At 39.7% G+C, this 18,840-nt stretch overlaps 2 protein-coding genes across 3 annotated transcripts; both read left to right on the forward strand.

Moving 5' to 3' along the window:
* The first annotated feature begins 2,209 nt into the window (after positions 1–2,209).
* On the forward strand, positions 2,210–10,050 carry im:7147486 (zinc finger protein Xfin). 2 transcript variants are annotated; one of them, XM_054622265.1, is made up of 3 exons: positions 2,210–2,396; positions 2,510–2,599; positions 6,396–10,050. In XM_054622265.1, the coding sequence occupies exon 3, from the start codon at positions 6,449–6,451 to the stop codon at positions 9,452–9,454; it is 3,006 nt and encodes a 1,001-aa protein (XP_054478240.1). In that variant the 5' UTR covers positions 2,210–2,396; positions 2,510–2,599; positions 6,396–6,448; the 3' UTR covers positions 9,455–10,050. The 2 variants fall into 2 exon arrangements, with proteins under 2 accessions (XP_054478240.1, XP_054478241.1); XM_054622266.1 differs by lacking the exon at positions 2,510–2,599.
* A 1,722-nt stretch (positions 10,051–11,772) lies between these two features.
* Positions 11,773–14,418, forward strand: LOC129110122 (uncharacterized). The gene is made up of 2 exons (XM_054622294.1): positions 11,773–11,924; positions 12,313–14,418. The coding sequence occupies exon 2, from the start codon at positions 12,352–12,354 to the stop codon at positions 13,921–13,923; it is 1,572 nt and encodes a 523-aa protein (XP_054478269.1). The 5' UTR covers positions 11,773–11,924; positions 12,313–12,351; the 3' UTR covers positions 13,924–14,418.
* Positions 14,419–18,840: the final 4,422 nt, after the last annotated feature.

The raw sequence follows: 18,840 nt of genomic DNA on the forward strand, positions 1-18,840 counted from the left end.
CACGTTTTTTTCTTTACAGTATTGACCAATGACATATGAGCAGTCTTTGAATAAGTTACAGGTATTTGTGTTGAGCAAAGTAGGCGGATCGCATCGCCGAGGTGCAATCTCTTGTAAACTGGTTGCGTCGGGTTCATAGTTTATGGATTAGTATAATTGTCTTCATTTTTGCCTGAACATGTCTATCAAAGACAATATTATATCAAATATTATGAGAGGATAAAACAAATGGAATTAACTGAGGTATTCATCAGGGCCACACCTGGAAAAAAAAGTGTATTGGTTTTATGTTGGCTGTCTGGCTAAAATTGTGATAATGCAAAAAGGAAAAAAAAGGCTGCTGAATGTGTAATATGCTCAATAAAACGTTTGCATTATTTCAGTTTGCAAATGAGACAAGATTGCCTTCAGGGCTTCATGACATGGCAGCTCTGTGCAGCTCCTTCACCACCGGCTGCTTCACCCCCGGTGGTGAAGGAGAGGTACTGCAGGTCCTTCCTTCCTGCTGCTGTCAGGCTGCACAACCAGCTCTGCTCCCAGCAGACCACATGACACATGACAATAATAACATGACAATAAGATAAGATAAGATAAGATAAGATAAGATAAGATAAGATAAGATAAGATAAGATAAGATAAGATAAGATAAGATAATCCTTTATTAGTCCCGCAGCGGGGAAATTTGCAGACTTACAACAGCGTAGAGTAAAGTGCACACAAGAGACATAGTAGAAGAAGACAAGATAAAAATAAAAATAAAATAAAACAAGTATTATAAATAAGCAATTAAAAAAAAACAGTAGAAAAAACAACAATAACTGAAATATTATATTTACAGACAGAGAAAAAAAAACAACTATTTTAACTATTTTTAACTTTTTTAACTATTATTGCACAGTGTAATGTGTAATGTATTGCACAGGTTTTTATTGTCATGTTATTATTGTCATGTGGTCATGTGGTCTGCTGGGAGCAGAGCTGGTTGTGCAATACATTACACATTACACTGTGCAATAATAGTTAAAAAAGTTAAAAATAGTTAAATAGTTGTTGTTTTTTTTTCTCTGTCTGTAAATATAATATTTCAGTTATTGTTGTTTTTTCTACTGTTTTTTTTTATTGCTTATTTATAATACTCTTTTTATTTTCATTTTTTATTTTTTATTTTTATCTTGTCTTTCTTCTACTATGTCTCTTGTGTGCACTTTAACTCTATGCTGTTGTAAGTCTGCAAATTTCTAATAAATATCTTATTATCTTATCTTATCTTATCTTACACTGTGCAATAATCTTAAAAAAGTTAAAAATAGTTAAATATTGTTGTTTTTTTATCTGTCTGTAAATATAATAGTTAAAAAAAAAAGTTAAATATTTCAGTTATTGTTGTTTTTTCTACTGTTTTTTTATTGCTTATTTATAATACTTTTTTATTTTATTTTTTTTTTAAAGCTTGTCTTCTTCTACTATGTCTTTGTTTTAACTCTATGCTTATCTATAATTTCTAACTAATAAAGGATTATCTTATCTTATCTTATCTTACACTGTGCAATAATAGTTAAAAAAGTTAAAAATAGTTAAATAGTTGTTGTTTTTTTCTGTCTGTAAATATAATATTTCAGTTATTGTTGTTTTTTCTACTGTTTTTTTATTGCTTATTTATAATACTCTTTTTATTTTCATTTTTTATTTTTATCTTGTCTTTCTTCTACTATGTCTCTTGTGTGCACTTTAACTCTATGCTGTTGTAAGTCTGCAAATTTCTAATTCTAATAAAGGATTATCTTATCTTATCTTATCTTATCTTATCTTACACTGTGCAATAATAGTTAAAAAAAATTAAAAATAGTTAAATAGTTGTTGTTTTTTCTCTGTCTGTAAATATAATATTTCAGTTATTGTTGTTTTTTCTACTGTTTTTTTATTGCTTATTTATAATACTCTTTTTATTTTCATTTTTTATTTTTATCTTGTCTTTCTTCTACTATGTCTCTTGTGTGATATCTTATCTTATCTTATCTTATCTTATCTTATCTTATCTTATCTTATCTTATCTTATCTTATCTTATCTTATCACATGACCCGCAATACCCACTGTGGCCACATGACGCAGCGTGGCGCATCCCTGGATGGGCGCAGCCATGGCGCACCTCCTCCAACCAGCGCATTTCTGAGCAGGCTTTTTTGGTGAACTGCGCATGCGCCGTGTAAACCCCTTTTGGGTCGTTCTGTTCTGCAGCTGCGGTTCCTCTCTGCTCGGCTCCATGCTCGTCCTCCTGCCACACCATCACATCTGTGAACCGCAGAACCGAGAAGAGCCGCGGAGTGCAGATGTCTGCGGGGACATTTGGTCTCTTTGAGAAGGACAAAGAGAAAGAAAAAACACCCTAATGCTCCTGGTGAGTAGGTGTTCATTGTGCAGAAAGAAAAGCTGATCCTTATGATGGTAGCTCTGGTTAGCTTGTGATTGTGTAGTTATTCCTGTTTTGTCCGGCCTTCTCCTCCTGCTTAGCTCTCAATGGAAACCTTTCTGGATCCTTTCAACAAGACCTTGGGGTTATGTATATGAATACAGCTCACTGAGACGCTGACTGGCCTACTGGTAGGTCTATTAAATGACATTATGTGTGTTAATGGTATAGATCTGTTTCGTTTCTTCTTGGCAACAGCTCCTTAAGTGTGTGGTGGTGCGTTCACGTCCTCCTTGTGTCTGGTTGTTTGAGGTGTACCTCGTTGTCATTGGATAATTCAAGCCGCAAATATGGATCTCCTCCCTGTTAATGTCGTCTTAAAATTCAGATTTACTTTCTAAGTTGATGCTGTGCTCTTGTTTTTTTTTTACTAATCAACCAACAATGACTTCTATTGTAAATAGAGAGGTCTAAATATGCCAAAAATCTTCAAGAGGAGCACAACTTTCAGAATGATCAATTGCGAGGTCCTCAATGTAACAGTCAAAGAACATTTAGCAGTTCATGTAAACATGTAAATGTTACCCAAATATAACCCAAGATACTTAAATGCAACATATTATTGACTCTACTTCTCAAATTAGTGCCAATTATGTAGCATTTTTGAAGCAATGCAAACATTGGACACAGTTGGAGTGATTTTAAATGATAAAAAAAGAATAGAATCATTATTTTAAACTATCTTCCTGTAGATTTTGTCATTCCTGATTGACAGGACATCATGGTTCTAATAGTCAGTCCATTATTTGTTTATATTATTTGAGCTTTTTATATTAAGTATAACATATACAGTGGGGCAAAAAAGTATTTAGTCAGCCACCAATTGTGCAAGTTCTCCCACTTAAAAAGATGAGAGGCCTGTAATTTTCATCATAGGTATACCTAAACTATGAGAGACAAAATGAGAAAAAAAAATCCTGAAAATCACATTGTCTGATTTTTAAAGAATATATTTGCAAATTATGGTGGAAAATAAGTATTTGGTCAATAACAAAAGTTCATCTCAATACTTTGTTATATACCCTTTGTTGGCAATGACAGAGGTCAAACGTTTTCTGTAAGTCTTCACAAGCTTTTATTATTATTATATTCCTTTATTGATCCCCATGGGGGAAATTCAAGTGTTGCAGCAGCTCAACTACACAGACACAGACAATAAATACACATACTATACAACTACACAGACAATAAATACACATACTATACAACTACACAGACAATAAATACACATACTATACAACTACACAGACAATAAATACACATACTATACAACTACACAGACAATAAATACACATACTATACAACAACTAAATACACAGACACAGACAATAAATACACATACTATACAACTACACAGACAATAAATACACATACTATACTATACAACAATACACATACTATACAACTACACAGACAATAAATACACATACTATACAACTACACAGACAATAAATACACATACTATACAACTACACAGACAATAAATACACATACTATACAACTACACAGACAATAAATACACATACTATACAACTACACAGACAATAAATACACATACTATACAACTACACAGACAATAAATACACATACTATACAACTACACAGACAATAAATACACATACTATACAACTACACAGACAATAAATACACATACTATACAACAAAATAAAGATAGAACAGGAATAAAAATGTACAGACTTTTCACACACTGTTGCTGGTATTTTGGCCCATTCCTCCATGCAGATCTCCTCTAGAGCAGTGATGTTTTGGGGCTGTCGCTGGGCAACACGGACTTTCAACTCCCTCCACAGATTTTCTATGGGGTTGAGATCTGGAGACTGGCTAGGCCACTCCAGGACCTTGAAATGCTTCTTACGAAGCCACTCCTTGGTTGCCCGGGCGGTGTGTTTGGGATCATTGTCATGCTGAAAGACCCAGCCACGTTTCATCTTCAATGCCCTTGCTGATGGAAGGAGGTTTTCACTCAAAATCTCACGATACATGGCCCCATTCATTCTTTCCTTTACACGGATCAGTCGTCCTGGTCCCCTTGCAGAAAAACAGCCCCAAAGCATGATGTTTCCACCCCCATGCTTCACAGTAGGTATGGTGTTCTTTGGATGCAACTCGGCATTCTTTCTCCTCCAAACACGACGAGTTGAGTTTTTAGCAAAAAGTTCTATTTTGGTTTCATCTGACCATATGACATTCTCCCAATCCTCTTCTGGATCATCCAAATGCTCTCTAGCAAACTTCAGACGGGCCTGGACATGTACTGGCTTAAGCAGGGGGACACGTCTGGCACTGCAGGATTTGAGTCCCTGGCGGCGTAGTGTGTTACTGATGGTAGCCTTTGTTACTTTGGTCCCAGCTCTCTGCAGGTCATTCACTAGGTCCCCCGTGTGGTTCTGGGATTTTTGTTCACCGTTCTTGTGATCATTTTGGCCCCACGGGGTGAGATCTTGCGTGGAGCCCCAGATCGAGGGAGATTATCAGTGGTCTTGTATGTCTTCCATTTTCTAATAATTGCTCCCACAGTTGATTTCTTCACACCAAGCTGCTTACCTATTGTAGATTCAGTCTTCCCAGCCTGGTGCAGGTCTACAATTTTGTTTCTGGTGTCCTTTGACAGCTCTTTGGTCTTGGCCATAGTGGAGTTTGGAGTGTGACTGTTTGAGGTTGTGGACAGGTGTCTTTTATACTGATAACAAGTTCAAACAGGTGCCATTAATACAGGTAACGAGTGGAGGACAGAGGAGCCTCTTAAAGAAGAAGTTACAGGTCTGTGAGAGCCAGAAATCTTGCTTGTTTGTAGGTGACCAAATACTTATTTTACCGAGGAATTTACCAATTAATTCATTAAAAATCCTACAATGTGATTTCCTGGATTCTTTCCCCCCATTCTGTCTCTCATAGTTGAAGTGTACCTATGATGAAAATTACAGGCGTCTCATCTTTTTAAGTGGGAGAACTTGCACAATTGGTGGCTGACTAAATACTTTTTTGCCCCACTGTATTTTGGGGGTGATTTTGGTTGTGAAAACGGGATATTATTTCCTCTGAATTAAATACAAAATATTAATGCGTTACACGGGCATGCGTGTCGTACCAATTCTCTTTGATCATCAACGCAGCTCGGTCAAGACTGTCATGGTTAGGCCCTGCTCAGAGCCAAGACCGCTGTATTGCAGGTCTGCATGCTTTTTTCTGCTGTGAGGATAAAGTGGAAATGCTCCTGGTCTTTGGGAGGCTAAGCATGCTCTACAAAGTCAGTGGAAATGATGCCTAAGTCTGCAGCTGTGGTATGTGATCCCATTTCTGCAGAAATACCTGATGAATTTGCTGTGGCAAATAGTGGCAGGGGCAGTGTGTCATGGGCAGTGTGTCTTGTTGCAATTCAGGGCATCTCTCAGTTGCTCTGTTGAGTTGGATGCTGGGAGAAAATGCAGGCCAAGGCAGCACTGGCTTCATATTTGCAGGCCTACAATTTAGTGCTCTTCTAAAGGGGTCTGATCAGGCATTGTTCCAGCTGGACCGTTTTGCTAAAACCCCACCTTTTGTTAAATGTTTTGTAGGAATGGTAAATTCAAACACCTCATTTCACAAACTATATTACACGTTATATAGTTTAATACAAATTGACAATTTTCTATAACAAAAAACACAAAATATGACGTAATAATAATATAATAGTTTTCTCATGTTTGCGTTCCTTTTGTTTTCCATTGATGCAACCATGTTTAAACCGCATTTAACTGCGAAATGAATAAGAAAAATGTGTTTTGATGTATACAGGTATGCCAGTAGAATTAGTAGAAATATTTGAGGTTAAAAAAACGTATTTTTGCAGATAATGTTCAAATTGTGATTGTTTGCCCATTTTCACCTGATAACATAATTTTTGTGTATGTTGTGTGTGATTTACAGGCGACTTCTTTGCATGACTACAACAACAGGATTGCCTAATACGTTTGGCTGCCATGATGCTTGGGTTACAGGGAAGTACTTCGTCCCCCAAAGTGTATCGCTGTGTGGCATGTTCAGCCACCTTCACTGGACTGGCCTCTTTGCTCGTTCATCAGGCAACCCATGCCGGTGCACTCTCCAAGGTCACTGCCGCTTCACAGCCTAACATCAGCCCACGTGAAACACTGTTCTCAAGTATGGACTCATCTAGTGAGCACCCCAGTCCACCGACACACTTACCTGAGAGCCAGTCTCCCTCTTTTTTTATTTGTGATTGTGGAGAGGAGTTTCAGGACTTTGGTCTTATGCTGCAGCATAAGCAATCACATATCTCTCAGCCACAGCTTCTGCAACCTCTGGATAGTAATAGTGTTCTCTCTAGTGGAACAGGGTGTGATAAAGTCGTTCCTTCCCATCATGCATCATTCGTTCCAACTGTAGCTCAGCCAGCTTTGGTCTTTAGTTGCCCCTCCGTCTCAAGTTTCCCTGCTGTCGAACTACCCACATTAACAGACCATAAAGCAGATGTAAGCCTGGAGGGTGGCATCTCCATAGTAACCACTCCTCAAGGCCAGTCTGCACCACTTCAACATCACAGTGAGAAACGACTTGAAACCATGTCAGCCACAGCAGAGAAAATACCAGAGACTGTCGACGACATTTGTTTGCAGGACAAAACAAATTCTGTTCCCAGCAGTGAAAAGGGTGAAAATTTGCCCAAAAATAACTCTCTAATGAAGTTGCTGGCATCAGCATACATGAAGCGATTTCAAAATCCTCTTTCACAGAATCATAACGATAACACTGTCACCCCCAAACAAGAAGTTGTCCCTGTTGATATAACACCAGTTGCAAAAACTGAGGTGTCCCCGATAAACGATCTCTCAATTGCACAGTTGAGGCGGCTGCTTGCAAAACCTGGTATAAAGACAAAAGCTCCATCCATCAGCAGAATTCTTGAGTCCAGTAAAAAAAAGGTTGTCTCTCTGACAAAGACTTTCTCACCTGTTGTGGTTCTTGAAACCCGTCAAAAGCTCATGGCTCCTGGCAGTAATGGCACAAATGGGAGATATCAATGTGGCCGCTGTCGAAGGATCTTTCAAAATTTGGACAAATTGACAGAGCATCATTTCTTGCACAAAAAGGAGAGGATTCAATGTTGCCGTCGCTGCAAACAGCTTATCATTGGGCGGCTTCCTTTACCTGACAATCACGTGTGCCCTCAGTTAGGAAACAAAACCGTACAGCCATCAAGCTCTGTTAAAAAAAAGTCACCTTTGCCTCAGAAAATAGTGCCATTCCACAATCTAAACAATTCAAAAAAAGTCTTCTTTTGTCCGTTGTGCAAGCACAGCTATGCACGCAGGTGGAACCTCAAAATGCACAAGTGTCAGGGCCCAGGGTCAGCCCCTTCTCCACAGGCCAATCCCTCCATTCAGAAAATGCCAGTTTTGAGATCAAACAGTGAACCCACAACAGATGCAGGGGTTAAAGCTGGATCTCAACTCAACAAGAGTATTGCCATTGGCACTGAAGCTACTGGTCATATCAAGGTAGAGGTCAACTCTCCAGATTCACAGCAGTCTGCAGCTTCACAGTTGGCCTGGACTCATCCAGCAAAAAGCTTCTCACCATTCTGCTCCAAATCTTCCATGAACGAGGAGCAAAGAGATGCCTCTCTGTCTGGAATTTCGCTCCAGCTAGGACAAGAAAACAGTAGCTGGGATTCAGAAGCAGCAGCAGTTGATGATCAAGACAGTGATGAAGGGGAGTGGACAATGCCCTTGGATGATGAACTTGAGGTGCTTGGCTCTACAAAGAAAGCTGGTAATGACACACAGGTGAGGAAGTCTGCAGAGACGGTGAACCCCAGCCTGCGCTATTTTGTCAGCGGTGGTGTGAAACGTTACCCCTGTAACAGGTGTCAGAAAACCTACAGTCGCCCATCTACTCTGAGGCGCCATCTACGGCTGTGCGGATTTAGGCCACGTGGACCCGTAGCACAGAGTGGTCATCAGGGTTCCACTCCAGTTACTGCCAACAATATGAAACCAATGTTTGCGTGTTTTGTCTGCGGTAAGAACTTTAACCGCAAAGATAACATGATGGTTCACAGAAAGAAATGTCAGTTGCAACGAACGATAAAAGATGGTGGACAGGTGGATGGAAGGACTGTGCAGCAGGCTATGCCGGGCATTGCAACAGAATGTCAAACCAAGGAGGATGATGGAGGAAACTGGGGCATCATGTCACTCCCCTCAGTACTTCCAAGGAGGGTGACGTGTGAGTGTGGGGTTGGATTTACATCCCCAAGGCTTCTTCTGGAGCATCTGCAGAAGCATGCACAGGAATCCTACACATGTCCAACTTGTGGAGAGACTGTTAATTCCTGGGCAGACTATGAAGTTCATCTGCAGATCCACATGCATCCTCATCACCAGCTGCTGAAGGGACTTCAACCACAAAGATCACAACCTCTGCTACTTAGATTTCAGCAACAGCCACCTCAGCAGCAGCAGCCATCTCAGTCAGTGCATCAGCCTCTGCAGAAGCAGCCACGCACAGAGCAGGTTCCAAATCCAACAAAGAAGCAGCAGCGGATTGTTTGCTCACGATGTGGCAACACTTTCTCCACTCGCTGCTCCCTTCGCAGGCACTTGTCCTGGAACCGATGCAAAGGTGTGCGGGCTACAAATCCCACAAACCCACCCAGAACCTACCACTGTTCCAACTGCAACTCTGACTTCCCCAACACAATCAGTCTTATGTTTCACCAGAGGAGTGGGGCTTGCAAGCCCGCCATCAAGCCTGTGCGCTGCCCTGTTTGTCTTCGCTGGTTTGGCACTGTGGACGGATTACAGAAACACCTGCTCACTCACAAACAGTCTGAATCATATCGCTGTGATGTCTGTCAGGGTACATACCCAAGTCTGAAATCACTTAAAAACCACCGCAGGAGGATTCATCGCATCATGGCTGGAGACACAAAGCCAAAAACACAAGAACAGCTGACTTCTTAATCACACAAAAAAAAGGCTAACATGGGAGTGGTGCACACAAAAACAGATCACATTTTTATTATAGCTTGTTTTTTTTCCATATGTGCCAATGTGTTTTACTTAAGGTGTTTTTGTGACACTGTACAGCCACCAGATGAGTGTATTTTTTATTTATTGTGGGTGTGTTATTGTAGCTTGCCAATGTTAAAAAAAAAAAAAAGCTTTGGTATACTGTACAATATTTTTTTTCTATCAAGTTAATCCCCTTTTATGATATAGCTTCATTAGACTGTAAATGTTTCTTAACATTTGGTAATCAAACTTTTTATCACAGAGTATGTGATGTAGCTGCTTGTTGTTCCTGGTGTTAATAAACTTACCAGTTGTAAAACATGTTGGTTATGTCTTTTCGTGTGTTATGGGACCACATAGTTCTTGTAAGACAGACATTTTCATTGAATAAAAAGGTCTCATCCAAAAGAAACTTGTGTACTTTATAAATAACTTGTTTTAATAAAAGTCCTAGCTGAAAGGACCAGGGAGTCAAATGTGTACATGATTTTTGCTAAATGCAGATGCAGCATGCAAGAATCCATGGGGAAATCTGAAAACTACACAATGACCTCTTTTGATCATTGGATCTTTATTATAATTTCTCAAAAACTATATATTATTTTTTTCTTTGATGGCACATTTGGGTTACAAGTGTTGAATATGTGATTTATGTTCACAAGATTTAAATGTGCAGTATCTTCGAGAAGGATTTCATAAATTCATGGTGTGCATTAAAGAGTTAATTGGATACATTTGGGGGCTTATAAGATGTCTAATTTCCTGATCTTCAGCCAGTTTTGAAGACCATCTTTGTCAAATTTAAGTTAAGTTTAAGTTCATTTCATTTTGTATTTGTACTTAAATCAAATTACCACTCAACATATCTGTTGCTAATCAGTGTTCCAGCATAGAAAGCCTTTACTTATTGCACATTGTTTGAGGTAAGTTTTTAAGCAACCGTCTCTTACATTAGTACCGGTACAATTAAAAACAAGTGTTGATTCAACTGAATGATCATTTATTGTCTGCCTTAACAGAGGCTGGATAATTGTTTTTATCAATCAAATTTAAAAGGAAAATCCAAACAAAAGGTAATCAAGTTTTTTCGCCTTGGGGGTTGGATCACAAAAGCTTGCACATAAGGTTTGTATTAAACTAAATTCTGTAAGGTTTTATTCATCATAATTTATACGTAACAATTTTATGTAATCAATCTACAAACCTGCCAATGCCTCTGAAATGGGATACATATAAAAAGTATACTACTCCAAAATTGAAAACTGATAGTCACGGCTTACTTTCAAAAGCAAAACTATGCTGACTCTTAAAAAAAACTAGACAGGTAGGAAGTCTGACTGGACAGGAAGGAATGATTTGTTGACATATATCCTACAGAGACAATGAATAACAAACACTGGTATGACCCCCCCCATTTTTCATTTTTAATTCAATGCAATGACGCCACCCATTTTATGTTTATTATTCATTTTTGCCTGAACATTTGTTACATGGACAATTAGTGAACAGTAATTGTCCTGTTCTCTCTCCCAAGACCAAATGCCAAATGTTTTGGTAAATGGCTCAAGGTCTCGCCTGTTCAGTACATTTACATTACATTACATTACAGTCATTTAGCAGACGCTTTTATCCAAAGCGACTTACAGGAAGTGTATTCAACATAGGTATTCAAGAGAACTACTAGTCACCAGAAGTCATAAGTGCATCTCCTTTCTTAAACAAGCATCTAAAAGCATAAACCAGAGCAAAAGTATAGTGCAGAGGCAAATTACTACGAAAACAATAATTGCAACAAACTAATACGAATAGGATAAGTGCAATAAACTAATACAAATACAATAAGTGTATTCAACATAGGTATTCAAGAGAACTACTAGTCACCAGAAGTCATAAGTGCATCTCCTTTCTTAAACAAGCATCTTAAAGCATAAACCAGAGCAAAAGTATAGTGCAGAAGCAAGTTACTATGAAAGTAGCCTTCAGCGGTATCACAAAGTCCTCAACAGCAGACTGAGGGGGGGAACTGTTTTGTCTATCGCTGTTACTAAGTTCAACAATGGCCTGCCAGGCTCATAGTCATATAGTTTATATTTATTTGTGTAATGCAGACTAAAATCACCAAGTACAACTATCCCACCAATAGAGTCAAAGGTGTAACTGCACCTCCAGTCCACAGGTGTCGCTATACCCAGCCAAACCCCGGGAGTTTGGCTGTCGAAGCGCGCCAATCGTAGAAGAAGAGTCGGTTCTCTGCTGTTTCTTGGTGTGGCTAGTGGGCTAGCTGCCACCTACTCGGGTTAACTACCGGCAAGTTAGCCCAATTGTGACTGTCTCAAAAACGACAAGCATTTGGAGTTGTTGTTTTTTGCATGTACGTCCCATAATATTAACACGTCGACACTTTGATGTGTATGTAAAGGTAAGCTACCATCATTGTTTGTGAGCTAGGTGAGGCTAACGTTAGCATGCTAGGTTTTTAAAGCTATGCAAGGGCGCGTTCAACAGAATAACGTTGTAAGACTAAGGCTAACGGGGGTTTCCAAACTATTTGTAGGTCTCATCTGTTTTCAATCCCTTTCAGAGTCGAGCAGATGTTCAAAAGAAACGAAGTGATTTGTAACATCACAGTAATCCCTCCTTAACATGCCGCTGTGTGTAGCTGTTAGCATAACTAGCTCCTTATTCAGATAGTGTCAGTCACCATTAGACAATGAGGCAACGTTACGACTGAATTCAATATTTGTCCATGTTCTTTTTTTAAGAAATTTGTTTATGACAGCATTATTTCCAACACCTGTCACCAACAGTAAAGGTGCTCCAGAGGGCTCCACAAAGCCAGCCTGAAGATGGAGAGAGGAAGACCAAATCTCCTGGAGGATGGCTTAGGCAGAGACTTGATGGACGCTGGAAGGTTTTGCTTCAGCTGTGAGCAGATATTTGCCAATCGGAAATGCCTTGAGGAGCACTATTGTTCGGCTGCAAGTCACATCTGCTCCTGTGGAACAGAGTTTGTTGAATACGCAGACATGCTGGATCACAGCACTACACATGAACCAGGACACCAAGTGCTTGATCACGGAACAATAAAGAAGCGCAGAATTGAGAAGCGCATAGAAGAGGAGGAGCAGCTGAAACGACTGCAGACCGGTGAGGTTGTCTGGAAGACGCCATCAACGTATTTGCCGGGGAAGCCTATGCTGCCAAATAAATCAGCTTGTATGCCACAAGTTCCCATGCAGTCTACACAGCTTTCACAAGTGCCTCAATTGCAGCACTCTGTGTCACAAGCATCTTTGCCCCCCAATCCCCATGAAAAAGATATGCAGAACATTTTTGCGGGTGTAGGTGCCCCCACAGTAGATCTTTGGACACTTTACCAGCCTGTTGTGTTGGTTCAAACAGTGCGCAATTTTAACAAGACAAAGCCTTACACATGCGCTAAATGTGGGCAGTGTTTTATTACACGGTCTTCTCTCATCTCCCACCACAGCTCTCATGTCACAGATAAAGTTGCTGGCTGTATAGGATGTGGACTGCTGCTCTCCAGCAAGAAGTTAGTGCCTCGCTTCCATGTTTGTAAAGCACCCAACACCCTAACTAGCAAATTCAGAATCATCACTGCGAGACCGCTGAATATGAAGATGCCAAATGTAGCCGGAACAGACAAGAGTCCAAGTGTTTCGGGGCCTTGGGCCGCTTCCTATCTGCATTTGAAAAGCCAGAATCCCAGTGCAGCCAGTAAAGGCAGTCGATCACCTCTTATGACTTCCACCCTGCAGTTGGAAAACCAGAAAATCGGTACATTCCACAAAAGCAAGCAAGGGCTTCATACCTCTCCGTTCATGCAGGTGAAGAGTCCGAATCCCAATGCATCCAAGCCTTATATCACTGCCCCCCTTCCATCGATGGGTCGGAGTCCAAATCCCAGTGCGTCCATTAAAGGCAGTCCCAGGCTCGCTGTCACTCCCTCTGTGCAGATGAAGAAGCCCACACAATCTGCATCAGGTTTACCAATGCAGACATCCTCAGCATCAAATGGGTTCGCATGTCGAGTCTGTCATCTTCCTTTTGAAACTGCTCAGCTGTTACAGAGGCACAAATGTGCCAAAGCACATGAATTTATGGCAAAGCATGTACGAGGTGGCAAAGGGCATTGCAGACTAAAGAGGGTGACACCAGTGACAAGTCCCAATCCTGTGCAGATGAATGGTGAGAGAAAACTGGGGGTTCCAGTTTCTGGTAACATCAAGAAAAACCAAGTCATGGCTGTTGGTCTGGACAAAGGGCAAGGGACAGTTCCTCTGAATGGAAAAACAGGGGTGAATATGGACGATGATTGTTACATAGTGGAAAGTGGACCAGACAAACCTGCTGAGATGATATACCAAGTAACCTCTTCGGTCCCTATTAAGACTTGACACAAGTATAGGGGCAAATCTAATTTGCATGTCACATTTTATGTTAATTATGGACCAAGAGCATAAAGTCAGTCCTGTTTGAAGAGCATCAACTTGTTTAGCTACATTGTACAGGAACACAATGCTTTCAGGCTTTGTCCAAACTGTTGAAGATAAAGTAGTGTAGGCTTGCTAGTGACAACAAACGTGCATCTTAATAAAGCTGGATTTCTTTAGTCAGTACTGTAACAGTCCAAAATTGGTTCCCCTGCAATTGTTATAGAAAATGTAAATCGATGAAGTTAATTATCAAACTCTATGTGCTTGATTTACCCATGTTTGGTGGGATATCCAGGTTCTGTCCTTTTTTTTTTTTTTTTAAATATGTTTTAGTATGCTGATAAATAATGTGTTGTGAGGCTGTGGGAATTGACCACAATACCTTGTGTTCTTACCAGCTTTGTCAGACTTCTCAAATGCAGTATATGGTGTATTAAACTATATTTTCAATTTTCATTGTGTGTATGTGTTCATGGGATAACACACAAGTGACATTATCAACAATGTTATTCACATGGTAAATGGACTGAATGTACAGTACTTTTCACCTGACCTCCCCTGTAGTGCAAGTACTTAAATTGATGGTAGATTGATGTGTAATGTTTTAACATTTGTGTGCAGGTTATGGTGTATGACAAGTACAGTGCCAGTAAGAATATGACAAGTGTTTAATATAGAATCCTAAAATGATGTTAATGAAATAGAATATAAAATATATAGATGTGTTCCTCTATTCTATTTCTATATCTTAATTCTAGATGCATACACATATATGTACATCAGTCATGTAGTGGTCTATTGCATGGTAGTTGTTAATAATCTCCAGCAGAGGGGGCCACTTTCTTTATACATCCATAGGGACATTTAAAAGCAAAAACAAGGCGGTGTGTGTGTGTGTGTCTATTTATGATGAGGTAAATATCCCCAAACGTGGATGGGGCGTTCATGAGCTGTTTTCTGTGCCTGTTATATCGAAATCCTATGTGTGCTTAAAAATACCAAGCAGTTTACATTAGAGCAAATAAGGGCACATAAATACATTTGGTTGTTTAATGGTGTGCCACTGAACTTTGAGATGTGGCAGGTGGTACTTTGTCTACCTGACAAACTAATAATTGTGTATTGCATCACCTATTTCATTTCAAATGTCCCTGTCTTCAAGAGTCGTGTTTGCTACTTTCTTCTCCAGACCAAATCATAATTCCCAAATTTCCCACACCACCTGAAGCATCCACTCTTTGCGATCGCTGTGATTGACACTTTGGGGGTTTTGCTTTGTGTCTGGATATGGAGCTGCTCACTGCTGCAAACTGATCTGCAAAGAAGAAGATTCTTGTCCAAATGAACAGATCATTTTCCAAACCAATGCACGATTGTAAAAAGTGTCAAACAGCAACGCAACGACAGAGCATATGTTAGCTCTGAGCTAGCCAATGCTAGCTAATTGATCCTCTGCCAGTGAATGGCTGCAGCAGGGACCCGTTCTGATTCTCCCACTCAGGCAAGCAGTTTGTGTTTATTTACATTGCCAACCATCGTATGTGATAACCACTGTTGAGAGATATCATATATGCATGCTGTAATCTGTAAACACAGTGATGTGAGCTGACATTGTGGTTAATGGTGAGGTCCAATAGATGGAGCATGTCATTTGGCCTACCCACAGAAAACGCCTGCAGCCATGCTGGTAGTAGCTTTGTGTCATAACTAGTCATCCAGCTGTGTGTTGGGTCATATGTGTTTGAGATGCATGTTAAATGATCTGTTGGGAATCAGTGAGTTTATTTTTTGAGCATAGGTTGTCATAATCAAAAGCCATTTCATCACTGCATCAAAAAGAGTCTGCAGAGGAGAGGAGAAGACATTAGCAGCCACTCTGAATAGACTTTTCAATTCAATTCAGTTTATTTTGTATAGCCCAGAATCACAAATTACAAATTTGCCTCAGAGGGCTTTACAATCTGTACACATGAGACATCCTCTGTCCTGTCCTAGACCCTCACCCTCACATCCTCTGTCCTTAGACCCTCACATCCTCTGTCCTCACCCTCACATCCTCTGTCCTTAGACCCTCACATCCTCTGTCCTTAGTCCCTCACATCCTCTGTCCTTAGACCCTCACATCCTCTGTCCTTAGACCCATCCTCTGTCCTTCCCTCACATCGGCACAGGAAAAACTCCCCTAAAAAACCCCTTTAACAGGGAGAAAAAAGGAAGAAACCTCTGGGAGAACGACAGAGGAGGGATCCTTCTCCCAGGATGGACAGAATGCAATAGATGTCATGTGTACAGAATGAGCAGCATAACAGAGATACAACACATTCAATGTATATGACATAAATGATTCATATAATAAGACTACTTATAATAACAGCAGCAATTATTACAGTAGAATTATAGCCATGAAAATAGGGATAGTAATGTGACTAATAATAATAATGGTGGTAGCAGTCACAGGTGTCAGTCGGTCCAGGTACCACAGCAGGAAACCTGCAGAGCGACCAAAAGGGCTTCAGGTCCAGGTACAGCCAATAGATTTACTAGTAATAATAATAATGGTGGTAGCAGTCGGTGTCAGCAGGGCCAAAGAAAGCACAAAGACTCCAGGTGTAGATGGTGTTTGCATAACGTGCTACATGCATCCATCTCAAACGTTGTAAAGTTCAACACCACACTGTGAGTGTTTGCATGAACCCAAGGTTCGGAAGTGGTACACTACCTTTAGTCTTTGTAACATGTGGTTTGTTTTAATTGAGATGGAGAAAGTATTCACATATTTCACTTGAGTTAAAAAAGACAATTTTACTAGTACAGAATTATTATCAGTAGTGTTAAAAATGTAAAGGATTCATACTGTAGATAAGCTCTTTCCTTGAGTGTTTTGCTATTTTAATTAAATATATTTGAATTGCTGTTGTTCCATTATAATATTGGATTATTATTATTAATAATGCCTTAACTTGTAAGTATATTTTTAATGCTGTAGCTGGTGGTGATGGAGCTAATTTCATATAGTTAATAAACATTTGGGCAGATTATTCTGTATTGATATGTACAATAGTACAATATTCCTCTCTGAAATATAGCGAAGCATTTGGTAACCTGAAGTGGAAATCCACAACTATAGTAGTAAGTATAGTTCTTGAGTAAACGTTCTTAGTTGCTCTCCACCACAGGTTTTGTAAGAAAGGAAAGACTTTCCCGACTCCACAGTTCCCTATAAAACAGATCACAAGTCTGCTTCGTGGCTATCTTTTTGGACAGATCTCTTATATGGCAATAACTAAAAAGTGTTGTGTTTTTTGGTGGGAAACTCTGAAGTCTAGTAAGGCAACGCCTTAATCTAGTATAAATCTGCACGAGTAAATTATAAACTTGCCCAGGATTTTCTCTGGTCCAGATTTGCATCATGGACCAGCTGTAGACAGCTGTGCTTGAATCGCTGAGTTGCCAGTGTCACATAAACCAACTTATCTTGCCTGAAGGAGTTGATGGGCTGTGTTATCTTTCAACAATCGTAACGCAGCCATCCACTCATTAGTTATAGCAACAAATGGGCAAAGCATGCAGTGTGTTCAAGACAGCAATAATAATAGTCGAGCTAGTCTGTTAAAGGTTTTTGTGTTGTGATTTCTTTAGGAATACACATGAGTTATATTCTCGTTATCACTGTTTAATCCACAGACTCTTGACATGGGGAGTAAAATGTCCTTCAGCAGAGGCAGCAGTGACCAAAATACAGTCCCTGAGTTAACCTCTGTGGCATCGCATCCTTGCAATTCCATTCATGCGCCTTCGGACTGCAAGCAGGTAGTTGGTGAGAGAGACAAATAGACATATCACACCAAAAGTTATGCTGTCTATTGCAGTATACAGCACAACTTCTGGAATAACCTGCTATTGGAGCATTGATGCATTTTCTGTATAAATACTTTTAATCTTGAGGCCTTTTTTAAGAACTATCTTCTTTCTTTCTTTTTTATTGTTTTAGAATATATAGTGTATATTACATTTAGACCATTTAAGCGTGTAGTGTATCATTCTGTTATTTTTATGTTGGTCCTACAACATTCAGATGAAGGGAGGACAGTTCCTAAAGGCTGGAAATATACATTCATTAAGATTTAATAATACACTTTTATTGTATTTTGAGAGAAACATTTTTGTGTTAATATACGTAATTTTCAAATTTTCCATGCATATTGTTCACCTGATTGTTTTCGGGTTTACCTGCATACATATTAAAGACAATAAAACCATAGGACAAATTATGATAGCATTAACCTTTTCATTGATACACGTTTTTTGGACAACTTTATTTTTATAGCATTTTAGGAAACTTAAACCATTTCTACATTTGTGACAAATTGAATAATTTTCTCTGACAGATACCTGAAGACAACAGGGGGAGAGAGGAAGACCTGGACTCTAAGTTAGGAGAGGAAATGAAAGTAGCAGAACTGACTCAACCTGCACCTGAATCCCACTCATCGGGGCATGTGGAGTCTGATGGACGAGTTTACTCTGAAACAATAGGCCGAACAAATTGTCAACACGGTGAGCACACATCTTCACAGGCAGTGATGGAAGCACAGTCTCAGACGCCTAGAATTGTGTGCAGCTCTACTACAGACAGTCATGGACAGCCTGTGGAGGGCCGCAGGACACGTGGCCGCCCACGTAAAATGAAGACCTTGTTGACTGAAGGCAAGAAAGATCCAGATTTGACTGGTTTCGATGCAGTTCAACATAAGGAGATCAGCACAACGATTCCTTTGCCAAGAGTCGGTCCCTTAATCAATAATTCACCTCATATTGAGATGTCTGGTCTTCAAACAGTTTCTGATGGTAAGGTACAATTTGGTGCCCCTGTGCTGC

Source organism: Anoplopoma fimbria, chromosome 20 (assembly GCF_027596085.1).
Source record: "Anoplopoma fimbria isolate UVic2021 breed Golden Eagle Sablefish chromosome 20, Afim_UVic_2022, whole genome shotgun sequence".
Taxonomy (NCBI): Eukaryota; Metazoa; Chordata; class Actinopteri; order Perciformes; family Anoplopomatidae; genus Anoplopoma; species Anoplopoma fimbria.

Excerpts from the sequence above, each read along its gene's own strand:
- im:7147486 (XM_054622265.1), top strand. The coding sequence starts at position 6,449 with ATGATGCTTGGGTTACAGGGAAGTACTTCGTCCCCCAAAGTGTATCGC.
- LOC129110122 (XM_054622294.1), top strand. The coding sequence starts at position 12,352 with ATGGAGAGAGGAAGACCAAATCTCCTGGAGGATGGCTTAGGCAGAGAC.